This window comes from Bos grunniens, chromosome 2 (genome assembly GCF_055505025.1).
Source record: "Bos grunniens cultivar Pamir isolate PY7600 chromosome 2, Bosgru_T2T1.0, whole genome shotgun sequence".
Lineage (NCBI taxonomy): Eukaryota > Metazoa > Chordata > Mammalia > Artiodactyla > Bovidae > Bos > Bos grunniens.
Window position 1 is genome coordinate 18,916,052 of NC_141166.1, and position 19,227 is coordinate 18,935,278.

The 19,227-nt window shown below is 38.8% G+C and overlaps 1 protein-coding gene across 50 annotated transcripts in view; it reads left to right on the top strand.

Annotated features, from left to right (window-relative positions):
* TRIP12 (thyroid hormone receptor interactor 12) overlaps positions 1-19,227 on the top strand; it is a 151,338-nt gene that overhangs the window by 77,287 nt on the left and 54,824 nt on the right. For all 50 annotated transcript variants that reach the window (XM_086337098.1, XM_086337122.1, XM_086337219.1 and 47 more), the window contains 3 exons: positions 1,684-1,820; positions 6,861-6,944; positions 8,227-8,322. In XM_086337098.1, the coding sequence (XP_086193224.1) occupies positions 1,684-1,820; positions 6,861-6,944; positions 8,227-8,322 (317 nt within the window). The remainder of the gene's footprint in view (positions 1-1,683; positions 1,821-6,860; positions 6,945-8,226; positions 8,323-19,227) is intronic.

Here is a 19,227-nt window from a genome sequence, read left to right on the forward strand (position 1 = left end):
TCAACTTCATACCTTTAACTGCTGGTACAGTAATAACATAAGGAAACAGAATGACTTGTTGCCTAATAATAAGTCATAAGGAAAGGACTCTAGGCCCTTTAAGCTCTGCTTTTCCACTTGTTTTCTGGTTCTATTAGGATTGTTTAAAATATTGTTTAAATATCTGGAGTTAGTACACCTGTTTGCCTTTAAATTTTGTTGGCAGTACTTTTATGAGGACCTCTGAGATGATTTCTTGGTTTTTCAGGGCTTTTGCCCTATTTTGGACCAAACTTTGAATCCAGGTTACCCAAGGTTTATTGTCTTAGATATAACCTGAATTCACTGTGGTTAAAAATTAAGTTTGAACTGTTCATGGAGTCAGGTAGTCTAGTGTCCTGTCTTTCTTGGCAGCCTTCTTTACTTCTCCTCTGGAGCACTGTCTTAATGTACTAGGAGTTATTTACTTACATGCTGCACACAAGCTGTCTACCCGCCTGTCTGCAGCGTTCTTCATCTCAGGCTTTTCTGAATTTGCTGAAATTCTCTTAAATTTAGTATTTTCATAGCCTCTCACAGCTGCAGTTTCATTGCTCTGTAGACTGACACACTTGAGGGCAGCAACCAAATGTTCAGCACAGAGCGTGTCACATGATTGATGCAAATTAAATGTTAAATAAGTGACTTAATTTGAATCGCAGTAATTTGTAGCTTGGTAATTTGGGTTTGGAATGAGGGTTTTTTTTTCCCCTAAAGGAAAGACTGGCTGAGTAAATCCCTGTTTAGGGGCATACTTTTTTTTTTTTTTAACTAATTGGAAGAATAAACTCTTCTACAACTCTGGTAATTCAGCCTTCATTTCCAGGGCACTTAAGCCTGCTTCCTCCTTGTTCTTTACCAAGCAGCATTATTCATTGTAGCTTGACTTTAGTCTAAAACATTTCTTTAGTAGTAGGTTTTTGCACTTCCAAGGTCATTCGGGGGAGCTGCGGTTTAAAGTTGTAATAATTTGGAAGTCTTTTGTCTATGCATGATTTGCTTACTGATTTCACTTATTAAAATAGAAAAAGTGTCAATGAAATGTAGTTTGCTTCATGATAAATGACTAATAATTCTTTTTTCCACATCTTATAGTAATGCCTCAGTGTGAAGCAGGTGTGTTCCCAGATTTAATCTGTACCTATCTATAAATATTGAATATTTAGTTCTTTATTTTAAAGGAGAAGCTATTGTCCATGATGAGGATAGTAACTTTTTTGATGATGTAAGTCATCTGGGACTTAAGGGATGGGGATTTTGCCTATTGTCGTCTCTCTTCTTACCCGTCCCCCATTTTCAACTATCAATCTGAAACTCCATGTATTGATCCACTATTTACCCAAGAATTAGAGATCTATTTTGAATGAATTGTTTCTGCTAAAGGAATCACTTTTCCATTTAGTTGGAAGTGTTTAAAGATCACTTCTGTCTGAAAGGATGACAACAGCTCATAGCCTCACAAAAGCTTGTATTGTCAACGTGATATAGCTTGGAAGAGTTTTAAATATACAAAGTCTTGGTTGTTACCCATAGTGATTTTCTGCAACAATTTTTATGTAAAAAGAAGAAACTCGCTTTGTGTTCCATGCATTGGAGCTTTGTGCTGTGTGGACATTGCTCCTGGTCACTGGGAGCGCTGCCTATGATGGCATTTTTCTGTCGTAGTCGGCGAGGCTCTGGCCTGGGCAAAAGAGGAGCAGCTGAAGCTCGTCGACAGGAGAAGATGGCCGACCCTGAAGGCAACCAGGAGACGGTGAACTCTTCAGCTGCACGGACAGACGAGACTCCCCAAGGAGCAGCAGGTAGATTGGCACTTCTTAGGCCTAAAATGTGTTTATGTATCTTCCAGCTTTATTTGGAGATAAATTACTATTTAGGTATACGAGGTATAATGGAAAAGAGGCGACAGCTACATCTTAAGGTGTTAATAACCATCAAACTTGTTGTTTTCTTTCGTTTTATAGATTTGGTTTTTGATTAGTTGTATTCATTTGTTTTTTGTATAATTTTTTTTTCCAAATCCAAATTGGTATTAACTAAGGTCAAAGGGCTTTTAAGAAGCAGAAACTCTCTTTCTGTTTAAGCTTCTTAAACATCGATCAGTACATATAATAGTTGCCTGCTGATTTGCTTGAAAAAATTAAATTCATAATAAAAATGTATCAATATAGTTTAAATTGCTTCATAAATGTGCAGATTTTAATTTAGAGTGTTATAGTCTGTTAAAAATAAGTATTTGGTTTGAACCTAACAGCTTTAAGAATAATATTATTCCTATTTTTATGGGTTTTTTATTCTTGATATCTTAGCACAGCAAAAATTAAGTCACCCCACTCCAAGTATGTATCCAGTACCAATACATAAAGCAGGCTAAGACTTCAGTGTTTGATTGTGGCTAACAAGTTTAAGAAGTAGTTTGTTATAAGCATTTGTCACTACTATTAAAACAGATACAAAAATATTACAATTCAGCATTATGAACATATGGTTATAAGTCCCTTAAATCTAGATAATATGTGTAACTTTAGGTGTAGGCATATATATTCTTTCTTTTGAATGAAGTTCTTTCATGTATTATTATTTAATATCAGAATATGTGCCAGTTTCCTTTATTGCCTACAGTCGCTCATATGTTCTGGTTTGACAGGAAGGTTCTGGTTTGCCCACTACTGTCCATGTTTTTTGCCTTTTTCTGTCCAGCTTAACATCTTTACCAACCAGTCTTTCCTGGTTTTGTATAGTAAACTACATGGTGAACTGAACAGCATCTCATCTGGTAGTGCCTTTTTCCTAGAATAGTTTTTCTGAAGGGTTAAGTGGTAGAGTTTTGGGAAAATAAAGTACATTGCACGTGCAGCTCGTTGAAGCTCTGCATAACACAGCTGATGCTTCAAGTCTGAATATGAAAGTGGAGCAATTCCTATGTGGATGACTCTTCGAGATGGAGCTGCTGAGTGTGTTGTTAAAGTGGACTCATTATGATAATTATAATAGCTAACATTTACACAGGGTACACCCCATTGCATACACACTATTAAGCATTTTACATGTATTCTCATTTAATATTTGGAGCAACCTGCTGAGGTGTGAGCACTGTTATCCTCATTTATAAATGAGGAAAATTGAAATGCACAATGGTTAAGCTTGCTAGGATTACAGGCCTGGATGTGTGACTCTTGAAGTGCACAGTTGTAACAACAGCTGTGTTGTTCTGCTTCCCTATGGTTACTAGTTGGTTTAATTCATATGAGTGTAATTGGAGGCCAGAATGAGGGGGCGGTGAGTAAAATTGTGTTCCCTGGTATATTCACCTAAGAAGACGAAGGCTTTAAGGGATTTCATAAGATTGCCCTCCTTAAAGGCCTGCCTCCATATTTGAAATCAGAGTGTAATCTCGGTATTGTCCAAGTTTATGTCAAAGATACATGTGGCCTGTTTGCTGATGTTAGAAAGCACTAACTTGATTACGTTTTGGAGGCTGCATTGTATACCATAGGGCTTTCTCTGCCAGTTCACTCAGGTAGTTCTAGAGGAAGAGGCAAACTTCTTACAAGCTCTATATTAAGTTCTTCAGTGTAATGTGCTTTAGTTTTTCAGTATATAAAATTGAAATTTAAAGAAAATTATAACACTCTTAAGTTTGTGTTGAATATTAATTGATGGTGTTAGTTTAGAGCATCTTTTAGCATGCACCCGTATAATGTGTAATTATATTCTGAACAACCATTCTTTTGGCCTTGCTCAAAAGTTTTTATGACACTAAGAATGTATTCTTGTTGCCTCCTGTACTTGGGTATCTGGCAAACCCTTAGCCATTCCCGTGAAGTAAAAGTGAATTCTGTCAGCTTTAACTGTATATTGGAAACTGCCTTACATGGTACTGTGATGATATGCAGAGACTCTATGGGCAAGATACCAATTTAAAAGAACAGATTGATGTCTCTTAAAATCTGAGATTGGATTTTTTTTTTTTCTGCTTGATAACCTTGTTTTTATTAATACATTGTGTCTGGGGATGGATTTTGTGTGTATTGCCCAACATTTGATGTGTTCATTGAAGAGCTGTGTCACTGACTCCTAGGAATGGAATACGTTTCCTTACCTGCGTGACTACAAACAGCACTCATAGGCTAAGCTAGTTTGGCTTATCTAATTTTGTAAAACTTAAAAAAGGGAGCTACAGTAGGCAAATGCTTATTAATATTTGCTTTCAAAGATATGGCTAGCTCAGCTGGTAAAGAATCTGCCTGCAATGCAGGAGACCCTGGTTCTATTCTTGGGTTGGAAAGATCCCCAGGAGAAAAGGGATAGGCTGCCCACACCACTATTCTCCCTGAGGGCTCAGGTGGTTAAAAAATCCACCTGCAAAGTGGGTGACCTGGGTTTGATCCCTGGGTTGGGAAGATCCCCTGGAGGAGGGCATGGCAATCCACTCCAGTATTCTTGCCTGGAGAATCCCCATGGTCAGAGGAACCTGGCGGACTCTAGTCTGTGGGGTCGCAAAGAGTTGGACACGACTGAGTAACTAAGCACAACACATACATCAAAGGTATGGCAGCTTGAAAGGATCTTTCGCTGTGGGTTCAATGATTTGTGTCCAAATAGGCACTCATCTCAATTAAAAGTGAGAATATCCCTGCTCCTTCTTGTAGAGGATCTGTGGCTCCCTGAAGCTTGGGACCTCACTATAATAATCTTAAAAGCTCTTTTAATTCTCTGCTTTTACAAGTTTTATGTCTTGGTTAAGGTCTTTGTAGCAGGGCAGTTTGAGGTATTTATTATTCATTATGTAAATTCTTAGAATACTCTTTTAAGAAGTAACTTAAACCTTTAAAATCATAAGTTGTAAATCTGTAGAATGGTTTAAAGTAAAACCAGCAGACCCTCTTATAAAACCCTCCAACATTACCTTACTGAACTTTTATGTTTTTTCTTAAAAAATATGTGGTTCCAGAGTATGCTTTTTGAGGGGAAGAGAATACATAACAGCAATTTTGTCTGTCACAACTTTGATTTCCACAGTTTGTAAAAGTTTCAGGGCAAGTTTAAGAGCCACTTTGCTTAGTTTAGTAATAATTGGAAACCAATAGCAGAATTTGTTAACATGGTTTTTGTATCATGTGAAAGAGCCAGTGTACATAAATTAAAAATTAGTACTGAAAAATATATTGAAGGTGCTGATAGTGTATAGTTAATAAGAGTACAGCTTGTAAAGTCAGACTTCCTGGGTTCAGATCTCATATCCGTTGTTAGTTGTCTGATCTTGAGCAAGTACACACAAAGCCTAGGTTTCCTCTTGTAATACCTCTTTGTTTGGTTGGGAGGAAACATATGGACACATTCTCCATGGAGTTAGCATTTAGTTAGTACCTTTGAGCAGCATTACAAAGTATAGTGATGGTTATTTCCTTTTTTGTTTTATTTATTTTTTTTGTTTTCAACAGGTATGAAGTGTACTAAACTCTGATACTCTTTAATATTACCATTTCTTCTTAGCCTGTAACTCTGATCCAGGGGGTTGCCAGCATTTTCTGTAAAGGCCAGATAATTGATGTTTTAAGCTTTATATAAGCTCTGTTGGAACCACTGTGTTGTTGTAGCACAAAAGTAGCCACAGTTAATAGGTAAATTAATGAGTTTGGGTATACTTTAACAAAATTTTATTGACATAGTGATGTGCTAGACTGGATTTGGCCTGTGGACCACAGTGTGCTGATTCCTGTTCTAAACCATACTTTTTTTCTTTTATTTTTTTTACAAGCTTAAAAAAAATTCTAGTGAAATGATAGGATACTTAAATGAGGAGTGAAAAAAAATATCATGAAAACATGGAGTTGATGGCTGATATATTAGCATCTCTTTCTTCAGAAAAATTTGGTATATTCACATAGGTGATCCATGTGCCTCTTTTAATAATGGCAAAATTATTCATCTTGGCTTGTGTTCTTCTGTCATTAATCTGTCACATGGACATAGTAAAGTATTGTGGATGATGTGGTCATACATAGATGAATTGTTTGTACAAAAAGTGCTTTGGGACTCAACAGACACTGAGAGGAAGGGGCAGTAAAACTGCTAGTTTTACAGGAATATATTTTCATCTCTTGGTCAGATTTGTAATATAATCAACCACTGTTTACTTAGACTGAAGTATTGATCAGGTTAGCATTTTGGGTAGTAGAAGCCTTCTGAATCTGACTTCTTCTTTCCTTTGTTTTGACATATTGGTTGCTTTCTCTTTTGTACTTAAATTTAATTAAGTGTTTTGTGGTCTTCTGTTAGTCGTAATGTATATCTTCAGTGTTTTGCCCTGAAAATAAGCAAGCATAATCTTTGCATACTCTTGAAGTGGAAGAAAACACGGCAAATGATTGTTTCAAGACTAGTCCAGAAATAGAGCAGACTGAAGAAGGCACACATCCCTGTGGAACATTTTCCCTGTGTTATGTTTGTGATTATTTGCCTGTTTATTAAATATCACAGTGGCTTTAGCCGTGTTACATTTATGGACTTTTCATAGAGTTCAGAATAAGACTGAATTGAGGAGCAGTTTGAAAGACAGGAGGAAACAGTGACAATCATATATGAGTGAAACGCAAGGCTTGTATGTTAGGTTTGTTTCTGTTGTCGTCAAGCCATCTCTTTTCCGTAAAAGCTACATGATGAAGTCTAGAAGAACAGCTGGTGTGCAGTGTACATGTTTGCCTTTAATGTAGTATTGTCGGTAAAACTCTGCTTTTTCTTTTTAAAGATAAACCAGACATAATGAGTTTTAAATATTCCTCTCCTAACCCTCACCTTCTCCACCCACCCCCACCCCACCCCCCCCCCCCACCCCCCAGCCTCTAGTTCTGTTGCAGGGGCTGTGGGCATGACCACCTCTGGGGAGAGCGAATCTGATGACTCCGAGATGGGACGGTTACAAGGTAAAGACCGTTATCAAGCTTATACAAAGCCGTGGTCATGGGCTGCCTGTCACTGTGCTCTTTGTTGAAATTAATTTGAATAAGCTCATATAACTATAATCTAGCAGTGCCCACCCATATCTCCAAAAAAAGCTCTTGATTTACTGATTTGGAATTGGAAGATGACCCATTTGTTTCTTCATCTTTGCTATTTAGATAGATAAAATCTTACATAGTATATTTTTTGTTGTTAATTTTTTTCTCCATTATGGTTACATAGGCAGCTAGTAATCAGTTAAGGATCATACTGAAAAGGGGTTGCTTCATATATTGTTCTCTGGTACCTAATAACAGCACATCTGGTAGGATGCTTTTTTGCTGTATTCTTTTGTGTTCTTGATCAGCTGTTTCAAAATAATGTACAGTGTATACATAAATTCCAGGCATTATAATGTTGTAAGCGCTTTTTTAAAAGCAGCTTCATATTATGTATACATTGTTTATAAGTACATGAGTATGTATTTTTATTGTCTTCAGTTGTTTATCCAGTCGGTCCCCAATGTGAGGCTTACAAGAAACATTAATGAATGAGTTTCAGATAGTCTTTTTGACTGAAACTCTCATGAACAGTTTTTCTCATTTTTGGAAACTGATAAAACTTATTTTTCCTATGTTTTTAGAGAATCTCATCATATCTGATTAGGTAATAGAATAAAAACAGAGCAAATGTGCTTAACATATAATTCTTCAAAATAAATGTTTACTTTAGGTTTTTCTTGGACTATTTACGTGGTCCCTGGTGGCATTAATGTTTAATATCTCCATAAAACTTTAAGATGCCCTGGAGTTGATACATATGGGTGTTGTAATTTATAGTAATTGCATTAGTATATATAAGTGTGGTTTTGAAAAGTTTCTTGTACCTTCTCTTTTTTTTAAATTTTATTTTTATTGGAGGTTAATTACTTTACAATATTGTAGTGGTTTTTGCCATACATTGACATGAATCAGCCATGGGTGTACATGTGTTCCCCATCCTGAACCCCCTTCCTACCTCCCTCCCCATCCAGTCCCTCAGGGTCATCCCAGTGCACCAGCCCTGAGCACCCTGTCTCATGCATTGAACCTGGACTGGCCATCTGTTTCACATATGATAATATATCATGTAGCTTCTCTTAAAGTTTAAAATTTAAACTAGAATTGTTTAAACGAATTACATGATGAATCAGTTGTTGGAAGCTTCTAGATGAGGTAAGTTGTATTAACAACTCAACTGTTTCTCCTGCTCTGCTCTTTTCCTTAGCTCTGTTAGAGGCCAGGGGTCTTCCCCCTCACCTGTTTGGTCCTCTTGGTCCTCGGATGTCACAGCTTTTCCATAGAACAATTGGAAGCGGAGCTAGTAAGTGAATACTTTTAAATTTGTCCTCTCCTCAAAACTCTTTATTAGTTGATTGCTGTTCTTAAACTGTTTATCTATTCATATAGGAGAGTTTTCACATAGGGACTTTACATGAACTTTAACCTATTTTTAAAAATAGAGCTTGTGCATATTCTTACCTTAAATAATACCAACTCTTCAAGATTTTCTTCTATCCTTTTATGTTTGATTACTAAATTGGAGCCACTGAAAAACCATTCAAAGTTAACAGCAAGACCCTTTTTTTGAGCTGTAGAGGAGTAAAGACTCTCAGGTGATGACTTCGGTTATTGTAACATCTGATTGCATGATTTGCATAGATTCATGTCTTGTGTTTTTTATGGTATAATAAAATTTAACCCAATAGGCAGTTGATTATACAGTGAGCCCAAGAGGAAAGATTTCTCAGCAGAATAACCAGTAACTAAACCCAGAAATCTTATCATATATGGTAGACATAAGAGTGACTCTTTAAGTCTTAGTTTGTAACTAAGAGTATGATTTTACATAATTACAAATTCCATTAAATTCTGTTTGGTATAGAATACTACCTTTAGCTTCCTTAAGCAGTAAAAAAATTTACATTTAAGCATTTTTTAAAATTGAAATATAATTGATTTATAGTATTGTATTAATTTCTGATGTACATCAAATTGACTCAGTTATACATACATTCTTTTTTACATACATATATACATTCTGTTTTACTTATCTATAATGTTTCCATAGAGTCAGTAGGCTATTGGTAGATTTCAGTCTTAATTTCAAAAACTTCTAAAGTGTACCGAAGCTTATTAGCTCTGAACTTAAAAATACATATTCATACAATTTTCAATAAAATATTCTTTTTTTTAAAATAATGCAGTGTGTGTATATGTGTTCATATATGTGTGCTTGAATCTTTTTTTTTTTTCATTATTTATATATGTTATTGAAGTATAGTTGACTTATGTTTCAGGTACATAGCAAAGGTGATTCAGTTATACATATACACATTTATTTTCAGATTATTTTCTATTGGTTACTATAAGATATTGGCTGTAGTGAGCTTCCCTGGTGGCTCAGACTGGTTAGAAATCCGCATGCAATATGAGAGACCTGGGTTCGATCCTTGGGTTGGGCAGATCCCCTGAAGGAGGGCATGACAACCCACTCCAGTATTCTTGCCTGGAGAATCCCCATGGACTGAGAAGCCTGGCGGCCTACAGTCCCTGGGGTCACAAAGAGTCAGACATGACTGAGCGACTAAGCATATACTCACACAGTGTATACTGTAAATCTTTGTTGATTGTTGCACATCTCTTTTTTTAAGTTGTTGACTTAATATGAATAGAAGGCTAGATTTCTAATGTACTTGCATCTTAACTTGATCTTACGGAAAAACTTGAACTTTTTGACCAACCAAATACCTGAGGGTTTCAAGAAGCAGTTGGTATTATTGTTTTTATTTTCTTTTGCTTTTATTGCCCTGTTACTCGTCTCTCAAATAACACTCTCCTGCAGAGTTCTCGAGGACCCTGGAAAATTGATTTTTTTATTCAGTGTCATTTATGAGGCACTGGGATTGTTCAGAGTCATGAATAGGATGATAAGCAGAGTTGTTTCCCACATGGAAGCTTCCCTGTTAGAGTGTGACCCTTGTAGTAAAGAAGACAGTCATTACATTGTAAAATTTCAGGTAGTGTCATTACAGTGAAGGAAAGCAATGCAGAGAATGGAAGGAGATTGCTGGTGTGGTGATAGGCTGGTTAGAGAAACCTTCTCAGGTGTGGAGATTTTGTGTTGAATAAAACGAAGAGAGAGAACCAGATTTGCTGAGGATCTGAAGGAAGAAGGAAGTGCACGGCCAGAGATGGAAATAAGTCTGGCCTGCTCATTAGACTGTGGGAGGGGCATAGGAAGGTGAAAGAAAAGTGGTAGAAGATGAAACCTCAGAGGTAAAGGTACTTGGCAGGTCATGTTAGACCTTTGCAGGCCAGCAGCAAATGTGGGGTTTATCCTAAGGATAATCAGGATTTATCTTTATTATGAAAAAGATCAAACAGATGAAAGTTGAAAGTATTAGTAGTATAATAACTTCCTTAAGCTCATCAACAATTATCAGTCCACACAGCCATTGTTTCATTTATACCCTTAATTCTTCTCCCCGCTCCCAAGACTTTTTTTTTTAACTTATTCACCTGGATATATTTGAATTTCTAACTATAAAAGTAAGGATATTAACATTTTTAGACAGTGTTCTGGTTATATTAAGATCTATACTTTGCCATAAGTTAATGTGTGTGTGTGTGTGTGTGTTTTAATAGAAATTTGATTTCATTTATTTTGAGGGAAATTTTTTTCTGGAGAGAAAAATTGTTGCAGGGCTACCTAAGCATATTATCATTAAACATCAGAACTCCATATTAAGGCTTGACTATTGCACGTGGGGGAGAAGGCAATGGCACCCCACTCCAGTACTGTTGCCCGGAAAATCCCATGGATGGAGGAGCCTGGTAGGCTGCAGTCCATGGGGTCGCTAAGAGTCAGACATGACTGAGTGACTTCACTTTCCACTTTCATGCATTGGAGAAGGAAATGGCAACCCACTCCAGTGTTCTTGCCTGGAGAATCCCATGGATGGAGAAGCCTAGTAGGCTGCAGTCCATGGGGTCGCACAGAGTCGGACACGACTGAAGCGACTTGGCAGCAGCAGCATTGCACGTGGAAGCAATGGCACCCCACTCCAGTATTCTTTCCTGGAAAATCCCATGGACGGAGGAGCCTGGTGGGCTGCAGTCCATGGGGTCGCTAAGAGTCTGGCATGACTGAGCGACTTCACTTTCACTTTTCATTTTCACGCATTGGAGAAGGAAATGGCAACCCATTCCAATGTTCTTGCCTGGAGAATCCCAGGGATGGAGGAGCTTGGTGGGCTGCCGTCTATGGGGTCACACAGAGTCGGGCACGACTGAAGCGACGTAGCAGCAGTAGCAGCAGCATACACTAGAACCAGAGTAGAAAACAGTCACACACACCCGTGCCCACGACTCAGCTTCAGCAGTGCCTGCTTCGTGGCCAATCTGTCTTTACACTCGCCAACATCTCTCTTCTTGCATTAATTTGAAATGAATCCTAGACATTCTATAATTTTATCTGTAAACATTTCATCATGTAGCTCAAGATCAGTTCAGTTCAGTCACTCAGTGGTGACCAACACTTTGTGACCCCATGAATTGCAGCACACCAGGCCTCCCTGTCCATCTCCAACTCCCGGAGTTCACTCAAAACTCATGTCCATCGAGTCGGTGATGCCATCCAGCCATCTCATCCTCTGTTCTCCTCCTGCCCTCAGTCTTTCCCAGCATCAGGGTCTTTTCCAGTGAGTCAGCTCTTCGCATCAGGTGGCCAAAGTATTTGGAGTTTCAGCCTCAGCATCAGTCCTTCCAAAGAACACCCAGGACTGATCTCCTTTAGGATGGACTGGTTGGATCTCCTTGCAGTCCAAGGGACTCGCAAGAGTCTTCTCCAACACCACAGTTCAAAAGCATCAATTCTTCGGCACTCAGCTTTCTTCACAGTCCAACTCTCACATCCATACATGACCACTGGAAAAACCATAGCCTTGACTAGACAGACCTTTGTTGGCAAAGTAATATCTCTGCTTTTGAATATGCTATCTAGCTTGGTCATAACTTTCCTTCCAAGGAGTTAGCGTCTTTTGATTTCATGGCTGCAGTCACCATCTGTAGTGATTTTGGAGCCCAGAAAAATAAAGTCTGACACTGTTTCCACTGTTTCCCCATCTATTTCCCATGAAGTGATGGGACCGGATGCCATGATCTTCGTTTTCTGAATGTTGAAATTTAAGCCAACTTTTTCACTCTGCTCTTTCACTTTCCTCAAGAGGCTTTTTAGTTCCTCTTCACTTTCTGCCATGAGGGTGGTGTCGTCTGCATATCTGAGGTTATTGATATTTCTCCCAGCAGTCTTGATTCCAGCTTGTGCTTCTTCCAGCCCAGCGTTTCTCATGATGTACTCTGCATATAAGCCAAGATAATGCCCCTTAAAACACACATACACATAGGCACATACATCCATATTACTATTGTTATATCTGAAAAAGAAACCAGTAATTCCTTCTTAATAGATGCCAGTCAGTGAGCTTTCCATTGTCTGAAATGGAAAAGCAAAAGTAAATGAATAAATAAGTAAATTTCTTGTGAACTGGTAGTTGGGTCTAGAGACTTTTTCAGGTTCAAGTTTGATTCTTATTTTCCTCTGATGGGGAGAGCCGAAGTGGTAGTGTTTTCTCATATTTAGGAAGCATATAAAGTTAGATCACCTCCTAAGCCATCAAAACTCGGTTCTTAGATAACAGGGATTACAAATGAAAGTATTTTATATCTAATGATCAGTCTCCATTTATTAGGAGTAAAAGAAGTAATTTTGTTGAAATATATACTGAGTCGTGTCCCTATTCTTTGCAGCCCTGTGGACTTTAGCCCGTCAGGCTCCTCTGTCCAAGGACTTTTCCAGGCAAGACTGCTGGAGTAGGTAGCCATTTCCTTTTCCAGGGGATCTTCCCGACCCAGGGATCTGACTCAAGTCTCCCACATTGTAGGCAGATTCTTTACTATCAAAGACACCTGGGAAGCCCACAGAAAGAATATCTCTCCCTTCTATTTGGTTACCCAGGGGAATAGTTGGCATAGGAAAAATATCTCCTACCCTTTGTTAACCAGTTTTCCATTCAAAGTGCTGCTGTTATTAATTACCATTGTCAAGCAGGTTGAAATGTGTTTTAGACATTTCACTGATTTTCATTGATGATTAAATTTTCCACTCTTTGATCTTTTTTGGTGTGATCTCAGTAGTTTTTGAAGCCCTCTTTGCTTTCTGGTGAGTCAAGCTCAATAACTCCAACCCCACACCTGAAATCAGGTATTGCCTCAGAGAGCCCTGGTTTTCTTTATAGGAAATGGTATTTAGATCCCACAGTCTCGGCTGTAGGTGTATTTGCTACTGGATTGATCATTGTTATTAGACTTGTTTAATGGACAAACTTGATTATACTTAATATTTTAAGATAAAAATAATGAGTTCATACTGATAATGCCAGTTCAAATTCAGGTCTTCAGGGATTTTATTTATCGGGTATTTCATACCAAAAATTTCAGTTCCCAGGAATAGTTATTTATTTATTAGGACTTCCCTGGTGGCTCAGATGGTAAAGGATGTACCTGCTACGTTGGAGACCTGCCTTCGGTCCCTGGAGAAGGGAATGGCTAGCCACTCTAGTATTCTTGCCTGGAGAATTCCATGGACAGAGGAGCCCAGCAGGCTATAGTCCCTGGGGGCAAAGAGAGTTGAACACGGCTGAGCGAATGTCACTTTCATTTATTTACTTTATCCTACAGTACAAAATTCAGCTTTACACCAAAAATAGTCACATTGAGAAAGTTTTAATTTTGCAATAGTTCTTTTTTTTGTTCTTGGGTTGTATCTCACTTTATGGTCAGCTTTTGTATTTTAGAGTCATTTGAAATAATTATGTTCATGTTGCCAGGTTGGTTTGGCTCCTTTGCTTTATTTTGCTTATAATTTTTAGGTATTGACTTTAAAATGTTATCTGGCTTTTATAATTCATGTTATTTACAAAGTTCCTGAAGTCAGATCTATAAATTTTTAAAAGTCTTAACATCTTTTACTATCCCTGTAGCCTGTTTCCGCCTCCCACACAAATAACCTTTGTAATTTTATGGCCTGTCCTTTTGCTGTTTACTTAAGAAAACAAAAACAAATCCATATTGTCTACTTCATACACACTGCCTTTGTTAGATAAGAGTAGTAAACTTTGCCTTCCTTTTAACAGTAAATCTTGGTGTTCACTCTTCATAGATGCTGTCCTTATCATGCACAGAGAGAAGGGGGTGGGGAGAGAGGGAGGGGAGGGTCTCCCATGCCTTTTGTGAAGTTGTCATAATGCTGCAGTGTGTGGATGTACAGTTTCTTAGCCAGTCCCGTGTTGCACATTTGGGTGACTTCCAGTCTTGGTTGTGTTACAGTGAAATACAGCTTTCCTATTTTTAACTTTTATCTTTAGGCTAGATTTTTAGAAAGAGGATTGTGGTATAAAGGGTCTAGGCATACAACATTTTGGCAGATGTAAATAAATCAGCCTCTGTTGGAGATTATAATGCATATCCTTGGGCTATTATACATCGCCTACTTTATAGTAATAATGTTACCATATCCCAAACAGTGTAAGCACTTTGCAGCAGTTTAACTTTTTCTCTTGCCATCCTTTATGTTGTTGTTTTGTTTTGCTTACACATGTGTTAGAAAGACAGTGGGGCAGTTTTTGTTTTAAAACATCCATCTTCTTTTATTTTTGCCCACATATATGTACCATTTCCAGTACTCTTACTTCTTTCCTGCAGTTCCTTTCTCCTATCTGGATTGTTTCCCTTCAGCCTAAAGAACTTTTCTTACATCGGAATAAATGCTAGTAGTGATTTCTCTCTGCTTTTGTTTGAAATCCTTGATTTGCCTTAAGTTTCAAAAAATCATTTCCCCAGGTGTAAAAATCTCATGTTAGCCCTTTGTAATGTCTCTTCTGGTTTCCATAGTTTCTGTTTAAAAATCTTACTATAAACTTTTCAAGGCAATTCTTTTCTCCCCTGGCTTCTTTTAAGATTTACTTTGTATTAATTTTTAATAGTTTGACTATATTAGGCCCATGTGACATTTTCTTTCATTTTCAATTTGCTTGAGTTTCACTGAACCTTTGCATCTGTGAGTTCATACCTTTCATCAGTTTTGGAAAATTGTTGGCCATTATCTCTTCATATATTGTTTCTTTTATCTCATTGTCTATTCAGGTGTTCTCCTTCATTTTCTCTGGGAGTATCAGGATTGTAGACGTTCAGACTTTGCACTGCATCCACTGGGTCTCTCTAGCTCTGTTTTTGTTTTTCCCAGAATTTTTTTTTTTTCCTTATGCCTAGTTTGAAAACTTTCTGTTGACCACATTTCAGATTCACTAATTCTTTTTTCTGTTTTCTTCTTCCATCTTTGGTTAAATTCATCAATGAATTTTAGATTTCAGGTGTGTTTTCCAGTTCTAGGCAGTTATTTGATTTTTAAAAATAGATTCCGGTTCTCTTTGAAATTCATTACATTCCATTTTGTCCATCTTTGCTTATCCTTGCAATTTGTTTTATTTATTTTGTATTCAAGTATAGCCAATTAACTATGTTGTGATAGTTTCAGGTGGACACCAAAGCAACTCAGCCATCCATATATATACATGTATCTGTTCTCTCCTAAGCTCCCCTCCTGTCCAGGCTGCCACATGTCATTAAGCAGAGTTCCCTGTGCTGTATATGTATAGTAGGACTTTTTTGGTTATCTATTTTAAATATAGCAGTGCATACGTGTTGATCCCAAGCTCTTCAACTATCACTTCCTCCGTGACTTAAATTTGCAATTTATTAATTACAGTTATGGAGCCTTTCCTGGTGGCTCAGACAGTAAAGAATCTGCCTGCAACGCGGGAGACCCAGGTTTGATCCCTGGGTTGGGAGGATCCCCTGGAGAAGAGAATGACAACCCACTCCAGTATTGCCTCTAAAATTCCATGGACAGAGGAGCCTGGTGGGCTACAGTCCATGGGGTTGCAAAGACTCAGACATGACTGAGTGTCTAACACAATCGCAGTTACAGAATACCTAGTTTATAGTTTCTATTGGTTTTCAGTTCATTTCAGTTCAGTCGCTCAGTCGTGTCCGACACTTTGTGACTCCATGAATCGCAGCACGCCAGGCCTCCCTGTCCATCACCAACTCCCGGAGTTCACTCAGACTCACGTCCATCAAGTCAGTGATGCCATCCAGCCATCTCATCCTCTGTCGTCCCCTTCTCCTCCTGCCCTCAATCCCTCCCAGCATCAGAGTCTTTTCCAATGAGTCAACTCTTCGCAAGAGGTGGCCAAAGTACTGGAGTTTCAGCTTTAGCTTCATTCCTTCCAAAGAACACCCAGGGCTGATCTCCTTTAGAATGGACTGGTTGGATTGAATGGACTGGTTAGATCTCCTTGCAGTCCAAGGGACTCTCAGGAATCTTTTCCTACACCACAGTTCAAAAGCATCAATTCTTCGGTGCTTACCTTTTTCACAGGCCAACTCTCAAATCCTGCTATTGGTGTTAGTCTGCTTCTATTGTCTTTTGCCCCCTTTTGATTGTTAGTCACATACTCCTCAGCCATATCTGGTAATTGATTATGTGAACTGAAGAGACCCCAAGTGGTATTTTCTGTTAGTGTTTCCTCTTCTTCAGTGTTAAACACTGTCATAAGCTGACCACTTTGCTCCAGTCAGGGCTGTAGCTTGTTTCATATATGGCTCATTTCACCTCTGGCTTATCCCTGTTTGTCATGAGCCTCGTAGGGTTTTTGCGGAGGTGTGGCGGTGGGTGAGGGTTTGTGGGGTTGAGAACCATGCACATCTCCATCTACTTAGACTTTATATTCATTATGCAGTCTGAAAATGTTGCAGATGTCTTGAGGATGGGGGCACTGGCCATGTGTGTTTGAGTCAGGCCTCCTCCCTCTGTGGGGATTTTGTCCTCTGAGTACCCTGAGACTGCAGGTGTTTGCATTGTCTTAGCAGAACCTCTGACTCAATCCATGGTCCTCTTCACGGCCGCAGAACTTAGCAGATGTCCAGTGGGGCCAATTCACACTTGAACACACCAGCCTCCTGTGACTCTCGAAAATGCTGGGACTTATCTTTCTTCAGTATCAGCAGTCAGTAAACTCCTGCCCATGGGCCACGTCAGCCTCCTGCTTGTTTTGATATAGCCTATGAACTAAAAATGACTTTTAAATGGCTGAAAAAGTTTTAAAGAAGTATATTTTGTTACATGAAAATTAAATTCAAATTTCAGTGTGTATAAATAAAATTTGGTTGGAATATAGCCATGTTTGGCTTATTGCCTGTGTCTGTTTTCATGCCACAATGCCAGGATCGAGTAATGGCAACAGCGACCCTGTGGCTTATAAAGCCCAAAACATTTACTGTCTTGGCTCTTTATAAAAAAATGTTTGCCTTCTGACCCATAATCTTTGATCAGTTCAGTTCAGTAGCCCAGTCGTGTCCAACTCTTTGCGACCCCATGAACTGCAGCACGCCAGGCCTCCCTATCCATCACCAGCTCCTGGAGTTCACTCAAACTCACGTCCATCGAGTTGGCGATGCATCCAGCCATCTCATCCTCTGTCGTCCCCTTCTCCTCCTGCCCCCAATCCCTCCCAGCATCAGAGTCTTTTTCAATGAGTCAGCTCTTCGCATGAGGTGGCCAAGGTATTGCAGTTTCAGCTTTAGCATCAATCCTTCCAGAGAACACCCAGGACTGATCTCCTTTAGAATGGACAAGTTGGATCTTCTTGCAGTCCAAGGGACTCTCAAGAGTCTTCTCCAACACCATAGTTCAGAAGCATCAATTCTTTGGTGCCCAGCTTTCTTCACAGTCCAACTCTCACATCCGTACATGATCACTGGAAAAACCATAGTCTTGACTAGATGGACCTTTGTTGGCAAAGTAATGTCTCTGTTTGTGAATACGCTATTTAGGTTGGTCATAACTTTCCTTCCAAGGAGTAAGTGTCTTTTAATTTCATGGCTGCAATCACCATCTGCAGTGATTTTGGAGCCCCCCAAAATAAAGTCTGCCGCTGTTTCCCCATCTGTTTCTCATGAAGCGATGGGAAATGATCAGATGCCATGATCTTCGTTTTCTGAATGTTGAGCTTTTAGCCAACTTTTTCACTCTCCTCTTTCACTCTCATCAAAAGGCTTTTTAGTTCCTCTTCACTTTCTGCCATAAAGGTGGTGTCATTTGCATATCTGATGTTATTGATACTTCTCCTGGCAATCTTGATTCCAGCTTGTGCTTCTTCCAGCCCAGCATTTCTCATGATGTACTCTGCATATAAGTTAAATAATCAGGGTGACAATATACAGCCTTGACGTACTCCTTTTCCTATTTGGAACCAGTCTGTTGTTCCATGTCCAGTTTCTAACTGTTGCTTCCTGACCTGCATATAGGTTTCTCAAGAGGCAGGTCTGGTATTCCCACCTCTTTCAGAATTTTCCACAGTTTATTGTGATGCACACAGTCAAAGGCTTTGGCATAGTCAATAAAGCAGAAATAGATGTTTTTCTGGAACTCTCTTGCTTTTTTGATGATCCAGCAGATGTTGGCAATTTGATCTCTGTTTCCTCTGCCTTTCTGAAACCAGCTTGAACATCTGGAAGTTCACGGTTCAGGTATTGCTGAAGCCTGGCTTGGAGAATTTGAAGCATTACTTTACCAGTGTGTGAGATGAGTGAAATTTTGTGGTAGTTTGAGCATTCTTTGGCATTGCCTTTCTTTGGGATTGGAATGAAAACTGACCTTTTCCAGTCCTGTGGCCACTGCTGAGCTTTCCAAATTTACTGGCATGTTGAGTGCAGCACTTTCATAGCAGCATCTTTCAGGATTTGAAAGAGCTCAACTGGAATTCCATCACCTCCACTAGCTTTGTTCGTAGTGATGCTTTCTAAGGCCCTCTTGACTTCATATTCCAGAATGTTTGCCTCTAGGTCAGTGATCACAGCATTGTGATTATCTGGGTCGTGAAGATCTTTTTTGTACAGTTCTGTGTATTCTTGCCACCTCTTCTTAGTATCTTCTGCTTCTGTTAGGTCCATACCATTTCTGTCCTTTATCGAGCCCATCTTTGCATGAAATGTTCCCTTGGTATCTCTACTTTTCTTGAAGAGATCTCTAGTCTTTCCCGTTCTGTTGTTTTCCTCTATTTCTTTGCATTTATTGCTGAGGAAGGCTTTCTTATCTCTTCTTGCT